The sequence below is a fragment of the Ovis aries genome, chromosome 11 (genome assembly GCF_016772045.2).
Source record: "Ovis aries strain OAR_USU_Benz2616 breed Rambouillet chromosome 11, ARS-UI_Ramb_v3.0, whole genome shotgun sequence".
NCBI lineage: Eukaryota > Metazoa > Chordata > Mammalia > Artiodactyla > Bovidae > Ovis > Ovis aries.
The window spans coordinates 36623755-36641369 of NC_056064.1; the positions used below are offsets into that span (position 1 = coordinate 36623755).

Below are 17615 nucleotides of genomic sequence, written 5' to 3' on the forward strand. Positions count from 1 at the left end.
CAGGACACGCGGGATCGATCCTGGGTCAAGAAGATCCCCTGGAGAAGGAAACTGCAACCCACTGCAGTATTCTTGCCTGGAAAAATCCCATGGACAGAGGAGCCTGGTGGGCTACAGTCCATGGGGTCACAGAGTCGCACACACACGACACATAACATAAAATTTCGCATTTAACCATTTTAAGTTTATGATTCAGGGGCATTAAGCGCACTCACAGTGTTGTGTGATGATCACCACTGTCCATTTCCAGAACATTTTCATCGCCCCAAGCAGAAACTGGTGCATGCCTGCCAAGTTGCTTCAAGCACGTCCGACTCTTTGTAACCCTGTGGACTGTAGCCACCAGGCTTCTCTGTTTATGGGATTCTCCAGGCAAGAATACTGGAGTGGGCTGCCATGCCCTCTTCCAGGGGATCTTCCCAGTCCAGGATTTGAACCAGTGTCTCTTAATGTCCCCTATATTGGCAGGCAGGTTCTTCACCACCAGCACCACCTGGGAGCAGAAACTCTGTGCCCATTAAATAATAATACTCCATTCCCTTCTCCTGATGAGCCCCAGGGAATCTGTTCTGTTTTCTGTCCCTATGGATTTGCCTATCCTAGGTACCTCATTTAAATGGAATCGTGTGATATTTGTTCTTTTGTGTTGGGCTTTTTTTTTTTTTTTTTTTTTACATAGCATGATGTTTTAAAGTTTCATTCATGGTATAGCAGGTATCAGAGCCTCATTCCTTTCTGAGACTCTCTTGTATGTTTGGAACACATTGTGTTTATCCTTTCATCTGTCAGTGAACGCTTGGTTGTTTCTACCTCCTGGCTGTTGTGAACAGTGCTGCTATGAACGTGGGTGTACAAATATCTCTTTGAGACCCTCCTTTCAATTCTTTTATATATATACCTAGAAGTGGAATTACTGGATTGTATGGCAATTCTTTATTTAACTTTTTGAGGAACTGCCAACCTGTTAGGGTCTTCTTAATATAAAGCTCTTCAAGTTTATTTATATCTCCAGTCTCCAGTTTCTTTTGCTGTGATTAGTGCACACATGAATTATCAAGAGATTAATACAGATATGAAAGCATTTTGCTTTGTTTAAAGGGAAGAATTTTATAGAGCTTAAGGCCGTAGTGTGTTTCGAATGTGGTTGTGGAAGACATGGTCAACTCAGATAACTGAAAGTTACAGATGATTCTACAGCTCTTAGATTTTATCAACAGTTTCAACTTTTACCTTCTCCCAGAAAGATTTAATCAAGGAAAAAATAAAATGAGTGGACTTATAAGTGGTTTATTTTTGTTCTGTTTAGCCAGGGGTCAGAGTCAGAGGAGAGAACCAGAAGACTGAGATATTCTCCTGGAGCCTGGATAGATGAAAGTAGTTACATCATTCTGTCTGTCTCAGTCACCTAGGTTCCCCAGAGCTAATGGTCTTGAAGGAAGTAGGAAATGTCGTTCAGTTAAGTGGGTTGAATTTGTGCATAGGAGCCCTGCAATCAGAGCTGCAAGGAAGAAGAAGGCAGGAAACAAAAGATGAAGGAAAACTTGGTTTTTGTCCACTTCCAGCATCCAGTTGTTTTTTTATTGATGGGAGACCTCTCTCGGGAAACTCAGTGTGGAAACCTGGAGTTCACAGTTCGTAGTCCATTAGGAACAGGAGAAAGAGGATGTATATAAAGTAACCCCTCATCCAGAGGGACGTGGTGTAAATTGTTTCCAGTGACAAAGACCAGCTGGTTAAGTCAGGAGGGCTTTGGTCAAGCTGTATGTGCTTTCCCGGGCTGCTTCGGGTTCCTGTAGGAGGGAGGTGAGTGAAGGTGCAGCAGTTCAGCCAGGTTTCCTAAAAGAGAGATAGCTGATGACCACGCCTGCGCCCATGCTGACCTCGAGGTGTGCGGGCTGTGCTCTCTTCCAGCCAGCGTCCCATGCAATGTGGGCCCAGAAAAACCAGGGTGGAGGCCTCAGCCACCCCAGGTCCGACGTACATTCTCCTTGGACACCATCCTCAGCTCCTACCTTCTGGGCCAGTGGCCACGAGATGCTGATGGGGCCTTCACCTGCTGTACCAATGACAAGGCCACCCAGGTAACGAAGCTCTCTCTAATGGGGTGAGGGGTAAGGATGGGGTGGTGGGGTGCCTGAGAAGGTCTTGGGTCTACTTGTCAACCCTCAATCATGTACGTGATTTGTTCTCGGTTTCAGCTATACATATTCACTATACAAGAAAAGCTATATACATATAGCTTTTCATCACCTCATGTTTACCAGCTTAGTTCTCTTTGTAAATTTACCTGAAAATGAGCTTGCATTCCACCTGTTGGGAGAGAGAAGGCAAACCGTTTGTCTTTGAGTATTCATGTGTGGATATACAAGAGTTGATTTTGGAATTTATTCTAGATTTTAATAAATGAGGTTTACCTTGCTAAAACAAGCCAATATTCAGCTGAGTGTGCATTCCCCAGACAACTGAAAGAGGTTGCCAAAATATGTGTTGAGCCAGGATGTATTCCACTAGGGCAACAGGAGTGGGGAGTTCTCAGATAACAGAGAGTCGCTCCTTAGTCAGCAGCCCTGTCTGGGGTTTTAGGGGCCCCATTTGAGTCCTGTGGAGCCCAGGTCCCCTCTTCAGGGTTTTTCTTTTCATGAAGAAACCTAAACTTAGAAGGAATCTCCACAATCATCCGGTTCGTTGGTCAGTTTTTGAATAAAGTAGTATTAGCCTGAGCAAGAAGTTGTCTCACATGTGAAATTATACAAAGATATTTCTTCGTCTGACTGAGGACTTTGACATTCTCAGCAGTTAAGTTTTGAAGAATCAAACCTTCTCCCCTTGATGCGGTTTAAGCCCATTCCTGTTCGACTTCAGGACAAATGGGTTGTTCTCAGGAAAGAGGAAACAGGGCGGGGAGAACACAGGCTCAGAGGCGAGGCAGCCCGCATCCTGGGGGATGCCGGGCCAGCCGCTGTTCCTTTGCAGTCACTGCAGTGTGCCCGTCCTGCCTGATCGGAGGTGGGGTGCTGGCCAAGTGGAGAAGGCTTTTGTGTGCTCACTTCCCCTGTCCTCCTCTGTTGAGCACATCTCATCAGTCCCTTTTATTTATTTTTTAAATGAGATCCATTTTCAAATGTTATTAGTGAATGTTTGAATGCCCAGTGCTGTTCTTGGCGTGTCAGAGTGAAGAACAAGGAAATGAGAACAAGGTTTGGCCTTGGTGAGTCTGGATGCCAGTTCCATGAAGGCCAGTAAACCGGGAGCCAAGGGATGAGATGGGGCCAAGTGTCTGGCACAGTTTACAGGAGGGACATTCTCACAGGAGTACGCCACCTTGGAGCAAAAAAAAGTTTGCATTTAAAATCGATGGCCCTTTTTAGATCTAGGAACAGACTGGAAAGCATGCTCTGGGTAGCAGACCAAATAGGCCTACTTCCTGGGAGCCCTGGACACTGTCGTTCCCTGTGTCCCCTGAAAAGGGCAAGTAGGATAGGTTATGATTGCCCATCACAGGCCTGGAGCATACATCCCTTTCTCTTTTGAGAGAATGGTTAGTCCAAGTAACATGTCTAGTCATGGAGGGCTTCCTGGAGGAGCAGGACTTGAGGTTGCTTCAGATGTGCTCATGATTACACCCGTTTCATCAGACAGCAGGCTTCCACACACCCCACCTATCCCTGAATCCCCATCTCTGTCATTTCCTGCTCTCCGCCTTCTAGGAAGCCTCCATCCCACTCCTCAGATGGCGTTCTCTTTGTCAACTCAGAGCAGGGTTGGCCTCAGATGTTCCCTGGCCAGATTTAGAGGCATGGGCTCTAGGCTGTGTGTTTTTGCTCAGGCTCCAGCTGCAGGCCAGATCTTTTATATAACAAGTCTGGGCTTCTTGCCACAGCAAGACAGAGGTCAGCGATGCGCCTCCATGGGTCTGGCAAGGCTGAGCTCTGCAGCTTTCCTCTTTCTCTGGGATGGGCTCCAGCCCTCGAGGAACTCTTAGCAACCTGTCAATATTGTGGCTGCAGTGAGGAGGTGGGAGAATTCTGATCAACATAGGCATCCAAACCCAAGTATGTGCTCGGCCCGTCTTTCATTCCTGGCCTTCTGGGAATTTTCTGCTTCTAGGTTTTGGGCTCCATTCAAATTCCTGCTTAAGCACCCTGGCCTGGCACAAGCTACATTCTTCAACACTGGGGTTACACAAGGAACTGAAGCCTCTCCTGACATCTCCCAAAGTAACTGGTACTCCTCCCCTGTGGAGCACAGCTACATCACCTAGAAAGGACTGGAGATGGGGGAGAGGTTTTATGGGGGAGATACAAGGGGTGTAGCGAAGAGTGGAGTGAAGGTAGTAAGGCCAGATCTACCAAAGTTCTTGAAAGCCTTTAGTTCAGTTCAGTTCAGTCCGACTCTTTGCAGCCCCATGGACTGCAGCAGTTGCTAAACATAGATGACACCAGCACCTTCCCTTAATTCCTCCGTGCTCGAGGGGCGACAGCCTCCCCTTCCCCCTACCTAGTGTGCTCTGTCTTCTAGCCACACCAGTGTGGTACCTCCACCACATCTGGAAGGCCCTCGCTTATGCTCTCTTAGTTGTGCCGCCGACCCCTGACTCTACCCCTCCTCATACACACCTCCATCCAGCCACCAGAGTGTGTGTTTGAAGACCTCATCACCCTGGCACTCCTGGGGCAGGACCTGCAATGAAGACAGCAGCCATAGTCATGGGGTAGGCCAAGCAGCTCAGCTCCCCTCTCCAAACCCCCGGAGCAGGCAAAAGCCCTGTAAGTTTCACATGAGAACACACTGTCCTCAAGGCTTCTCCCAAGGCAGAAGATGGAGTTAAAGTTCTCAGTTCTCAAAGGTAGCAGGTTGCAAACAGTCCCAGTATTCTCTCCTTGGGCTTAGCAATGTTTTAAGCCCTTAGGAAAGCACAAAGGAAGCATGAGTGGTTCCCAGGCAACTTGTGGTCTGATGTAGAGAGCTAGCTTACCCAGATATTTGGGGCAAGTGAGGAAGAGAGGTGGGTGGACCTTATTTGGGAAATTGGTTCTTCTAAGGGGGTGTGAATGTGGTCATCCGGGAAGGAGGGCTTTGGAGATTCTCATGTTCTGAGCCAGGGTGTGCACCAGGAGCAAGATGACCAGATCTCCCAGAGGTCAGCATGGTGGGTATAAGGAAGAGCTTGGGTGCAGTGGGTGCTGGACACGGAGGGCACAATCAGTGAGGACTAGGAAGGCTCCTCTGTGGTGTCCCCATCATCTGGAAGTGTCTTAATGTCTCGGAAAACTGCGCCAGGATTGTCTGGGTCAGTCTGCCCTCCCCCGGGTCAGCTGGTCACTCAGAGCTGGCCACCAAGTGCCGTGGGCCAGTCCCTCCTAGCGCCGGGCCTGGGCGGGTAATGGCAGCACATTCTGGTGGTGGCGATCGCCCCCTCCCTTCATTCTGGGAGTCTTCTGAAGGGAGGAAGTGGTCTTACCACAGTGGGATGACTGTTGGAGCCACTGGTGGCTCATCCTGCAGACAGATGCAACCCTGGGTGCCTGTTCGCCTGGCCCCATCCTTCTCATCCCTAGCCCTGTGTCCTCTTCAGGCTCCAGGTGATGTGGGGAAATGCCCTGATGATAGACCTTTTTTCTTCCTTTAGGTCTGAGTTACCTTTTGGGGAAAAAATTAGCTTAAGCCCTTGACTAGCAGGGCAGAGGTGGCAGGCTTTGTTTAGAAAGCCTGTTTTTTCTCTTTGTTTTCCCTTTCTATGACTTTCCCAACCTCTGTGCTGTCCTTCTCTTTTCCCCAACACAGTGCCTCAGCATTTGGTGATGACACACAACTCAGTCTGCTCATCACGGGCCTTTTTTTGCGGTTGTGAGGGTCTGGGCACAATGCCTGTTTCCCAAACTGGTGAGCAGAACCAGTTGTTCAGTATACGGTTTGATGGCAGCTCAGAATATTTGAAAATGGGTCCATGATGGAAAATTTGAGGGTGGCAGACACTGTGGGACTAGAGAACTCTTAACTCTGCAGCTAGAGTTCTTGGTGCTGGCTGGCCGACCACCCTCAGAGCCCTCCCTGCCTCTTTTTCTGGCCAGAGTCCCAAATGGTGGCTTCCCTGCTGAATTTCAGCTCGCCATGTAGTTACTGAGCACCTATACTAGGCCAGGCACCATGCTGCTCTGCACATCCGCATAGTAGGTACACATGGGGTTATGTCCCCAGAGCCCAGCCAAGGTCACTGGAGAAAGCGAGGACCAGGACTCTTCCTGCCTCAGAATCTGGACAGAAGCTTAGTTGGCTGTGGGGCAAAGAAAGAGGTTCCAGTTAGGGGGGTTTTGGCTCCATCTCATCCCTGCCCTCTTGTTAGATCAGGCTGCTGTTTGGAAAGCTGTCCTCACCCTAACCCAGTTTTCCTACATGTTGCTCCGAGACTTCAGAGTCCCAGGCAAAGCTTCCTTGGTCTAACTCACATCAGTTTTGCGTAATCCAAGCATCATCTGCATAGTTGGCTGATGCCACTCATGACCAGTGAGTAGCCCTGCTTCTCTCTCAGCTGCTCCCCAAGGCCAGGGTGTTAAAATAAATCTGTTCCAGTGTGTGAGTCCCTTTGACAAACACGACTGGCCTGCTGAGCTCAAGCTTTATCCTGCTTCCAGAAGACCATCTGGAACAGCTACTTACGGTGCTGTCACACAGCCTGGCTTGACCCCTGTTGTGCCATAAAGGGTCGCTCTTTGAAGAGTAGCCTTCCTTAGCCTTGACTTTTCTGTGCTCCAAGGAGACCCTGGACTAGATGCCTGGGCTGAGACCCAAGAGGAGGAGCCTGTCTACCCAGGAGCACTGGAAATAAGGCAAAGGCATGGTCCCTCTCTTGATGCTCCCAGTTCAGTTGGAGTGGCCAGTGCCCACACCTGTGCACATGCCTGCCTGAAGAATATTCCAGGTCAGTGTGTAAGCAGCTTCAAACCCAGGATAACCTACTGTATTAGGTTCCTGAGGCTGATGTAACAAAATCACCTCAAACTTAGTGGCTTAAAATGATGAAAGTTTATTGTCATAGTTCTGAAAGTCAAAAGTCTGAATTCCATTCCACTGGGCCAAGATTGAGGTGTTGGCTGGGCTCTGCTCTCTCTGGAAGCTCTCTGGGAGACCCATTCCTTGCATCTTCCAGCTTCTGGTAGCTGCCAGCATCCTTTGGCTTGTGGCCACATCACTCCACTCTGCCTCCGTGGTCACATCTTCTGTGAGTGTCTGTTTCCCTCTTATAAGGACACTTCTAATGGCATTAGGGCCCACCAGGATAAACTTCCCATCTCCAGAGCCTTAACTTAATTGCATCTGCAAACACTTTCCCATATAAGGTAACAGTAACAGGCCCCAGGGATTAGGACCTGATTTCCTTGGGGGGCCATTTTCAATCTGTCATGCCTACTGATGTCGCCTACTACTTTGCCCCTTGCTCACTCTACCCCAGCCACACCGACCTCCTATCATTCACAAACCTGCCAGACTGGCTCCTGCTTCAGGACCTTGGACTTGCTGTTCCCTCCATGTGGGTCACTGTCACCTGTGATATCTATATGGCTCACTCCTCATCTCCTTCATGTTTTCATCAGATTCTCCCTTTTCAACGAGGACTTCCTTGACATTTAAAGTCATGTTCCCCAACCTGACTTTCCTATACTCTTTCTTTAAAAAAAAATTTTTTTTTATTTACCTTTGGCTGCACTGGGTCTTTGTTGCCGCTCACGGGCTTCCTCTAATTGTGGCGAGTGGGGACAACTCTCTAGTTGTGATATTGCGTGGGCTTTGACTTCTCTTGTGGAGCACGGGGCCTCTAGGCACACAGGCTCAGTAGTTGTGGTACACCGGTTTATTTGCTTTGAGGCATATGGGATCTTCCCAAACCTGGGAATCGAACCCATGTTCCCTGCATTGGCAGGTGGATTTTTAACCACTAGAGCCCCAGGGAAGTCCCTCCTATCTCCTGTCTTTGCTGTATTTTTCTCTTTTACCTATCACTGTTTAAACTGTGCCTCCAACTAGAATGTACCCTCAAAAGAGATGAGAATTTTTGTCATTTCGTGTGTTGTTATATCCCCAGCACCTGGAATAGTACCTGATACACAGTTTGCATTCAGTAACTCTTTGCTGAATGCACCTGTGATATGTGCCCTGAACCCACGTGATCAGAGAAGATGCAGAGGGTGGCAGCAGGCCACGTGAGGTGGACAGTTAAGAAGGGCTCCCTGATGGGGAGGCTGGAAAGAGCTGGTAGAGCGCGCGTAGTTGGGGACGCCAGGCTTAGAGGTCAAGGGATAAGGAAAGACAAAGGAGATGGAGCTACATTTGTCTGTATGACAGAGAGCCCGGGGTGGAGGGTGAGATGGTGATGCCTGAGGCAAGGGGTGGGTGTTGAGGCAAAGCGATGGCCTTTAGTAGCACAGCTTACAGAGTAGGCACCAGTTGCCTGGAGATGCTGCTGAGCAGACTGAGGTGCGGTGGACTGAGAGAGGAGAGTCTCCCAGCTGCCGTGAGTTTTCACATCCCTTCTAGCCTCTAGCGCTGGCCTACACTTCTCCTTCCACCCCCTCACATACCTCAGAAGAAAGAGGCAGTTGAAAAGTTCTCAGGAGATGTTAGTAGACCCGAGGACAAGCCTGAAGGTGGCTGATTCACCGCCTTCTCACCACCCACCTGTGGGTGCAATGTCTTCCCAGTGGAGGAGAAACGGGCAGCACCTTAGCCTTTGTTGCCCCTCCTCTGCAGCCTCTGCCACCTTTCCAGGGACAGCAAGCTTGAGCGGAGCTCAGCTCTAATGAGCAGACCTAGTTATGTATCGGCTTGGCTTGGAGCCCTGGTGAGGAGGAACGTTTGTGCATCTGCCCAGCTCAGGGGCTATGGGAGAGGGGGCTTCTCCTCTCTTTTCAGTATATGCAGTGGTGGGGATTTTCTGAGGCTATGTCCGCCAATACTCTGATGGGCATTTGGAAGTAAGACCGGCTGCTTGGTTTCCCATGTCAGAGCCAGCTCCACCTCCAGGCTTTGGGGTACAGCCTGATGTCACCCTTCTGCAGAAGAAGGGATGGTGGGGATGCATCTCTGGAGGGTCCCCCTTGTGCTAGTCTCAGGGAAAGGAGTCGGGGCAACATCTCACCCTGGCTATCTTGCACGGCCCAGCAGAGTTCCTGATGGGTGGGCAGCTGGGAGAAGCAAGAGGCAGGGAGGCTCGGCCCCCAGCTGTCGTGCAGGGCAGCCTGCTCCCATAGCCCCACTCAGACTACCCCGACTGAGCTCTTCTTAACAGCTGTTGGGTGGTGAGCTGTTGGGCTTTTTCCCTCTTATCCTCCCCCTTTTCTGTTTGCAACAACCTCTCGGGAGAGGTCAGCAGATCTGTTGGAGGAGACGGTTCCCAGGCCCTCATGGTTTTGGCAGCTTGTGCAAAGAAGTTAGAGAGGAACTGGTTCCACTGGAGCCTCCCCCTTGGGCCCTCCCTTGGAATGGAAGTAGGGATGCTGGCGGGGGAGATGACCATGTCCTCCTCTGCCTCATGCTCAGAGTCAACAGCTTCCCCCCTCCAGCAGGGGCTCAGGAAGTGGGTCTACAACTGCCCCTGCCTCCATCCTGGGTCCTCTGTCTTCTGCGCAGCGGGGGAGGAAGAATGGCGGATTGAGAGCCTGGTTCTCACAGTGGCAGAGCAGGGCCTAGGAGGAGGAGCTGCGACAAAGCCAAGAGAGGTCAGGCGTCTGAGCCGACTTCAGAATTCTGGCTCCTTGCTTTGTGAAAATCCCTCCTGTCATGTATTCAGGGGGACACTGGGGCCCCCAACACTCTGTGGACAGGGAAATATCACAGAACAAGCTTGAGGCACTGCGCTGCAAGAAGTCTCCTGCTTCAGTCCAGGATGGAGAGCAGGGCATCTATGTTAAGCTTTTTCCTGTCTTACCAATTAATGACTCCTTAATGGGGTCTCATCTGGTAACTTGTTTTCATTAGACTCACAGGAACCTGGGCCCATACTGGGCGCTTAGATGGGGAGGGAATTGGGGATGCCAGTGGTTCCCTGAACTCAAGCTCCTTTGGACCTGGTTGGGATAGAGAGGGACAAAACTGGTCCTCACTGCTGGGGAGAAGCACCTGGACTTTCTGGGGCTGTAATCCATGTGCAAAAGTCTTAAGAGAGTAAAGAGCAGGTTGTCCTCATTGGCTTATCAGGGACAGTTTCCTGGTGGACATGGGAAGAGGCAGTGCAGGTGGAGAAGCCTGAAAGAATAAGAGGGGCTGGCGGCATCCTGGGGTTCGACGTGCAGGTGAGAGAAGACCACCCAGAGCCACCACCTCTGTCCTGAAAATGGTGTGTCTGCTTCCCCAGGGCTCATTTGAGGAGCTGAGCTGTCTCACTGGGTTTCTCTCCCTGCAGACCCCCCTATCCTGGCAAGAGCTTGAAGGCGAGCGGGCCATCTCCTGCACACACAAGCGCTCAGCATCCTGGGGCAGCACAGACCACCGGAAAGAGGTAACCGCCCCCTTTGATGCCCTGGCCAGGGTAGCTGTCTCTTGTCTCCCCCTAGCACCATCTGCTCCAAAGTGGACCCACGTTTTCAGTCTCACCCGCCTTGATCTAGCCTTTTCCTGATGAGTTGGCATCTTCGTAGCTGCCTCCCAGCCTCCTGGTGGCCTGGATTTATGAGCCTAGGCCCTCCTGCAGGCAGGGGCTTGGCCCGGACCCACTGCTGCCCTCCAACAGACAGGCTCAGGGTGGGGTGGCCATTGTTCTCACCTCACTTTGAGGTTGCATCCAGATAAGCAGTTCAGAGACCAGAGAGACAGAGAACGAGTTTTCTGGGAATTGGAAGCCTCCAACCTCACTACTTAACCACTCATCCAGCCTTATTTTTAAAAGCAGAGAAAAATAGTGAAAATAGTGATATGTTCCCAAACACTCCTTCCTGGCCCTCCCTCCCTCTCATGAGGGCCCTTGGGGTTTGAGGGTGAGGATAGAAAAAGCTATAGACTAGATTCCAAGGCTCCCAACCCAGGAGGACCAGCTTGCCAGGGGTCACCGTTTACAGGGCAGTAGCTTCTGCCTTCTTGGCTGCAAGAACAGAAGAAGAATTGTTGTTATTCAGTCGCTCAGTCATGTCTGACTCTTTGCCACCCCACGGACTGCAGCACGCCAGGTTTCCCTGTCCTTCATATTCTCCCAGTAGAATATGAAGTATTTAAGGCTAGTGGGAAATACAAAGTGTTTGCAATTTGTAATTATCAGAATATTTACAGGATCAGTAGGTCCAGAATTACAGAGTGACTGGGATAACAGTCAGAGTTGTTGATGATGCTCCATAATTGTTACCGGATGTGAAGTTGGGACAAAAGCTGATGTTCCTTCTGGAGAGGCTGCTCCTTGCTGAGCACAGTCTCCTTTAAAATGGGGGTGGGGGGAGCTTCGCTGGTGGTCCAGTGGTTAGGAATCCTCCTTGCAATGCAAGGGACGCTGGCTCCATCCCTGATCCAGGAAGATCCCCCACGCCCACAGAGCAGCTCTGCCCGTGTGCCACACTGAGCCGGCACTCTAGAGCCTTAGAGCTGCAGCCACTGAGGTCCCTGTATCTAGAGCCCGTCTCCGCAGCAAGAGGAAGCACTGCAGCAAGAAGCCCACACGCCGCAGCAAGAAGCAGCCCCGGCTCAGGGGCCGCAGCGAGAAGCCCTCGAGCAGCAGCGAAGACCCACTACAGCCCCTGCCCCCAAAACAATAATCATAATAAAACAGGGGGAAATCCTTCTATCCTTCCTGGTCCCAGGGCCTTTGAGATAGCTGTGAATGTACTTTGAGGAGTGAATGTAAAAACATCATTTCCCATTTTTATTAACAGAGTAGTTTTCCGTGCCTTTGGAATCTGAAAGACAAAAATGGTTTCAGGGTTGTATATTTTTAATTTTTTCGAACCTGAGCCACCTGTGGAATACATGGTAATTCAAAACATCCAATAATCTGGTCATATATGGTGTCTAGCTTGCCCAGTGAGCATATCATCAATTTGAACACCACTGAAGTATTTTGAGATGGAAGATTAACTTCCGTCTTCTTTTTATGTATTTGATGTATCCTGAGCTTTTTGGCAGGAGCCACGCCTGAGGGAGGGGCTTCCCAGGTGTCGCTAGTGGTAAAGCACCTGCCTGCCAATGCAGGAAATGTAAGCGATGCCGGGTTTGATCCCTGGATTGGGAAGATCCCCTGGAGGAGGGCATGGCAACCCACTCCAGTATTCTTGCCTGGAGAGTCCCATGGACAGGGAAGCCTGGCGGGCTGCAGTGCATGGCTCACACACTGTCAGACACTCCTGAAGCGACTTTGCATGCACACCTGGGAGGGAGGACCAATGCGCCTTTGCTTTGCTTCACCTGCCTGTCCTCTCCCCTCTACTGGCCACTAGATTACCAAGTTGAAGCAACAGCTGCAGAGGACGAAGCTGAGCCGCGGTGGGAAAGAGAAGGAGCGGGGCTCCCCACTCCAAGGGGACCATGCTGTGCGGGGAGCACGGAGGGTACGTCTGTCCCCCAGCCCTCTCCCTGCCCGTCCGCCGTGGTGGGCCCCCTGGTGTGGGCAGGTCCTCTGAGCCCTTCCTCACCGCAGGGCCCGTGGCCGCATGGGTGCCGGGGAAGTTCTGAGGCAGCGTTGGGAAGGGCACATGCTGCGTGTCTCTGTCATCCCCACCCCCTGAACACTTGAGGCCGCGGTGCAGACTCTAAAAGCACACTCTGGGCCTCTGCCTTATAGAGAAAGCCCCACTGAATTGGTAACTGTCCCCAAACTCTCCTTTACCCACTTGGTTCTGCTGTGTAGACAAAACTGTTACCCGCTGGTCAGAACTGATACCTGGTTGGTGTCTGGAGGGGTTCAGTGATGGCCTTATCTGCCTCCTCCTCAGGCGTCCCCTCCCAGCTTCCCCGCAGGGTCCCCTGTCCTGAGACTCAGCCCCTGCCTGCACCGGAGCCTGGAAGGGCTCAACCAAGAGCTGGAGGAGGTGTTTGTGAAGGACCAGGGTGAAGAGGAGCTGCTGCGGGTGAGTGGGGGCCACACGCTGGGTGCACAGACAGTCACATCTTGCTGAGTCTGGACACAGGGAAGTGGGACTCGTGCTGTCTGGGGGTGCACAGGCTGTGCACCTGTCAACAGAGCAGTGTGCCACCACCACCCCATGGGAGGAACACAAATGGAGTTTATCAGACTCAAATGGACTTGACCACAGGAACAGCAGAGCTGGGTGGGTGAAGCTGGGGAGGCTTTGGGGCAGTGAGTAGAAAGAAGAGTAGGGGTTGGCAGAGAGGAGGGCCCCTGGCTGGGAGGAGCGGACTAGGTGTCACTCTTCAGCCAAAGCACCAGCTCAGTGCTCCCGGCACACTCGTCACTGTCAGCATCACCACCACCCAGCTGTGTCTCCATTCAAGCAGCCTCGGTGCCTGAGTTACCGCTTCCCTTTCCTCCATCGCTACCTGGTCACACGGGTTCATCCTTCATGCCCAGCTGCCTTTGTGCAACCTTCTCCCCACCTCCACTCCCAGACGGATTATTTGCTCCCTTTTCTGCAGTCTCAGGCACATTTTTATACTGACACAGGAGAATTAGGGAATGCCAGTTGGGCAGTATTAATATAATTCTAATGGGCACACTCCTCAGTTTATGATTTACTTGCTGGTTGATTTTTAATGTGCATATATTTAGGATTTTACACACGCATACAAATTGGTGAGCTGTTGATACAAGTACCATTGAATGTTAAAAAGGGAATGTGTGTTTAACACATGATACTGAGCTGCCCGTTTTTACTGCAGGGGCCTGACAGTGTCCTGTTGGCTTGCTCCTTTTCATGCCCCATGTGTTATTCACCTTTGTGTTCCCAGAGCCTGACACACGGGAGGCCCCTGCCCTCACGAGGCATACAGCCTAGTTGCAGTGACACATGGGTGAAACCATAAAATTTGTGGTTGTAACGTGCTGTCCCTGAGGGAAAAGAACAAAGCGCTCTGATGAGGGTGGTTGGGAAAGTCAGGGAAGTGAAGAAATGGTGTCATGTGTCATGAAGAGAGGACAAGGACAGTGGCGAGGGGAGGATCCTAAGGGTCCCTGCAGCCCTGATGGCCTGAGGGGACAGGCCTGAGAGTCCCCAACCCCATTCTTCCTCGGCAGATCCTTGAAATCCCTGACGGGCACCGCGCCCCAGCTCCCTCCCAGAGCGGCAGCTGTGATCACCCCCTCCTCCTCCTGGAGCCTGGAAACCTTGCCAGCTCTCCCTCCATGCCCCTGGCATCCCCCCAGCCTTCTGGCCAGACCAGCCGTGAGGAGCACCGGGGTGCAGCCGAGGAGCTGGCATCTGTCCCCAGTGACAAAGGTAAGCTAGGGAGGCCAAGGCCACATGACAAGTATGGGGTCCCCTCTGTGCCTTTTCCCAACTCATCAGCTTTTGGCTGGGTACTTCTACTTACTAACCAACTAGAACATCTTCATTCTGTATGTTATATTGATCCTTGATACAGATTCTGATTTATAATTTATATGAAGCTTTTGCACTTACAGTTTTATTTAATTCTCACTTGTAATCCAGAGAAGCAATCCCTCCCACCTCCATTTTTTGGCTGAGGTCTGGCTGTAATGGAGAACCCATGAGCCCATCAAGTGTTCACTGTACCCATAACCAGGCACGCATCTCAGGGCAGGTGTGAGTGCTATAAATAAAAGAATGACTCTTGCCCAGAGTCACACAGTCTGACCCAGATCAAACCCCAAGCTTTCTCACTCCAGATCTCCACTTTGTGCTTCCACCCTGACTGGATCACTGAGAGGACGAAACACGAGTCCCTCTTTTCCTGTATGAATGCTCCTAACATTCTAACATGCAGGCATTGTTGCCTGCATCACCTGACTTGATCTCATAGCAACCCCGTCAGGTAGGCCGGTCAAAGGCATGATCTGACAATACAGAGGTGAACAGAGCGTAGAATGATAAATGCGAGATAAACACAGATAAAGTCAATATTTGAAACCTCGGCCAAGTACATTTGCTGTGTGGAAAATGAGAGGAATCTTATCCCACAAGTGGGGTGAGTAAAGATTGCTTGTCTGAGTCAGTAGAAGAGCTCTTCCTGGAAGAAGGGATAGATTTTCAAGAGCGTGGAAAGGAAGAAGCCATGGTATGTTGGCAGGCAGGGTGGTGCAGTCTTGGAAGAAGGCAGAGACACAGACGTTAGGATTCTTTTCAATCTGAGACTTGAAGTTCCGATTGCAGTCTACCTCCGGGGCATATGGAATTGGTATTAGACCAGACTTTCCCCTCAATTCAACTGTGTTTTTTTTACCCTGTATGACAGAAGCTATAATTTTGTAAGCTGCCTCAAAGATGTGTCAAGGTAGAGCGTAGACAAACAACCTGGATTAACATAGCCACTGCCACCCATGGTGCCGTGTCTCCCAGTCCCGCCTGGGAGAGCTGAGACTCCCTTTGGTGCCGCTCGACTCAGCCTTACTGTGTGTGCAGCTTCCTCTCCAGGCCACCCCACCTTCCTTGAAGATGGCAGCCCATCTCCAGTCCTTGCTTTTGCCGCCTCCCCTCGGCCCAATCACAGCTATGTCTTCAAACGGGAGCCCCCAGAAGGCTGTGAGAGAGTACGGGTGTTTGAAGAGGCCACGTGAGTACCTCAGCCAGTGGGTGGGGGTCTGGGCGTGCGAGGGAGGGACAGAGATGTTGGCTGAGCCCTGTGGTGCCCCACCAGTTAGGCCCCTCTTCAGGCTCGGACTCCCTCTTGTCAGGAGACACTGTCAGCCATAGACAATCAGTACTGCAGTTTTTCCATGATCAAACTTGTTGACATTACCTCCTCTGAGCACCTAAATCTGTGCTTATCATGATCTCCATAGAAACCTGCTCTCTGCCCACATGCCAGCCACAAGCGCAGCAGGAGCTGGAGAGGAAAGAGATCTGAAACTTAAACCCTTTGTTTCTTCTGTTTTTTTCCATCTCCAAGGAAGGTGTGAGAATTTGTTAGACCATAATGAGAGAGAGAGAGAGAACTTATTAGTACTTCTCTTCAGGCAGAGCTTAGAAGTGTCTCACGCCCACCGGCGCGGCCGGGGGAGCCTAAACAGCTTTCCTACTGCCTCTGAGTCAAATCTTCACCCTGCAGCTGCAGTGGTTCAAGTGTCATGAACTTCCCGACAGAAATTTCCAGTCCTTGCAAGTAAGGACTATGGAATATCCCCAAACCAGCCTGGACAGTTCAGTAGTCATTCTTAAACTGATATCTTTACTACAGTCCCCTCCCATTAGCAGAGAGAATCCAGAGCCAAAGCTTTCCAAATGCCCATGGCCCTGCTTAGCAGGAGCTGGGAAGAGAGCGCATCACATTCCCTCTATCACTGTAATGTTCCTTGGGGCCATTTCACAGTGAAAGCTATGGTTTCAACTGCAGTCAGGAAGTTGAGTTATGGTGTATGAGTGGAGATTTAGCTAGAACAGGGCTTGGGGGCTTGATGGCTCTATCTGTATCCCAGATAAGGGACAGGATGACCCTTGGTAGTAGCCAGAGATACATACATAACCCAGAGGGAGTTATGGGGGAAACTGTGGGCACTAGGGGTTTGCTCCCATCATCACTGTTGCCATTTCTCCTAGAATCCTCGGTCCTCTGGGGTAGGTGAGAGGGAAAAGGCCAGATCTTGTAGCTGAAGCAGACTCTAGACCCTGTTTCCTTCCCCAATGCATGGTATAGTTGAGTAGTTATAGCCTGGAATTGCTTGTGACAATTAGGCTGCTGCTCGACTTTATTCTTTTGTAGGCTCTGAAGGCCAGAAGAGGGTTAAAGCCATCTCATCCAGCTTCCTGCCCCTGTCTTAACTCTTTTAAGCGAGGTGGTGAGCCATCAGTTACTTTCTAAGATATCCGGTGACAGAAATTCTCAACTCATTGGTGTCTCTTCATTATATGAACTTTCCTGCTGGGAGGTTCTTCTGTTTATTCCTTCTTCTTTCATGTTTTCCTCTTCCTGGCTGCCTAGCTGGTAAGATGGCCTGGATTTCCCGGGGAGGGAATGAAGCTGTTCAGGGTCATGCTGGTTGTCATGCCCTTTGAGCGTTACTTGGTCTTCCCTCGGTCACCCTCCTGTGTGCCTGCTTACGTCGAGGGCATGCCCTCTCCTGCCCATCCCCTACCTCTTCCTAAAGTGGGATTCTTGTAAGTCCTTCTCAGTCAGGGGACACCTTGCCACTGCGGAGTTCTCTGGGACCCCAGGCTTCCAAACACACCCTGCACATGGGCCCTCACTTCCTTCCACCTTTCCTCCCACCTCCCACGCTGGGCCAACATCTGCCCTCCTCCACATGCCTTGCTCTTCTTCCTGGGTTTGTAATGATTAGAATTTAAATTAAATGGTACTGTAATTAAAATGGTAATCAGTTTATCAAGCTGTGCACTGAGTGCATTTTTCTGTCTGTAAATGTTATACTTCAAGAAAAAGTTGGGCGATGCGAAGCTCTGGCACAGGGCTCAACTGTCTTCTCTGTGTTTGTGTTCTTGCCTGGAATCCTCACAACCAGCAGCTTCTTGGGGCTCTTCACCTGAAGCATGGCCAGACATTCTTTCAGGGGA

General features: G+C 50.8%; 1 protein-coding gene across 2 annotated transcripts in view; it reads left to right on the forward strand.

Annotated features, from left to right (window-relative positions):
- FAM117A (family with sequence similarity 117 member A) overlaps positions 1–17615 on the forward strand; it is a 62452-nt gene that overhangs the window by 42723 nt on the left and 2114 nt on the right. For both annotated transcript variants that reach the window (XM_060395548.1, XM_015098721.3), the window contains exons 2-7: positions 1912–2081; positions 10397–10492; positions 12411–12521; positions 12906–13040; positions 14165–14366; positions 15510–15660. In XM_060395548.1, the coding sequence (XP_060251531.1) occupies positions 14273–14366; positions 15510–15660 (245 nt within the window). In that variant the 5' untranslated portion in view covers positions 1912–2081; positions 10397–10492; positions 12411–12521; positions 12906–13040; positions 14165–14272. The remainder of the gene's footprint in view (positions 1–1911; positions 2082–10396; positions 10493–12410; positions 12522–12905; positions 13041–14164; positions 14367–15509; positions 15661–17615) is intronic.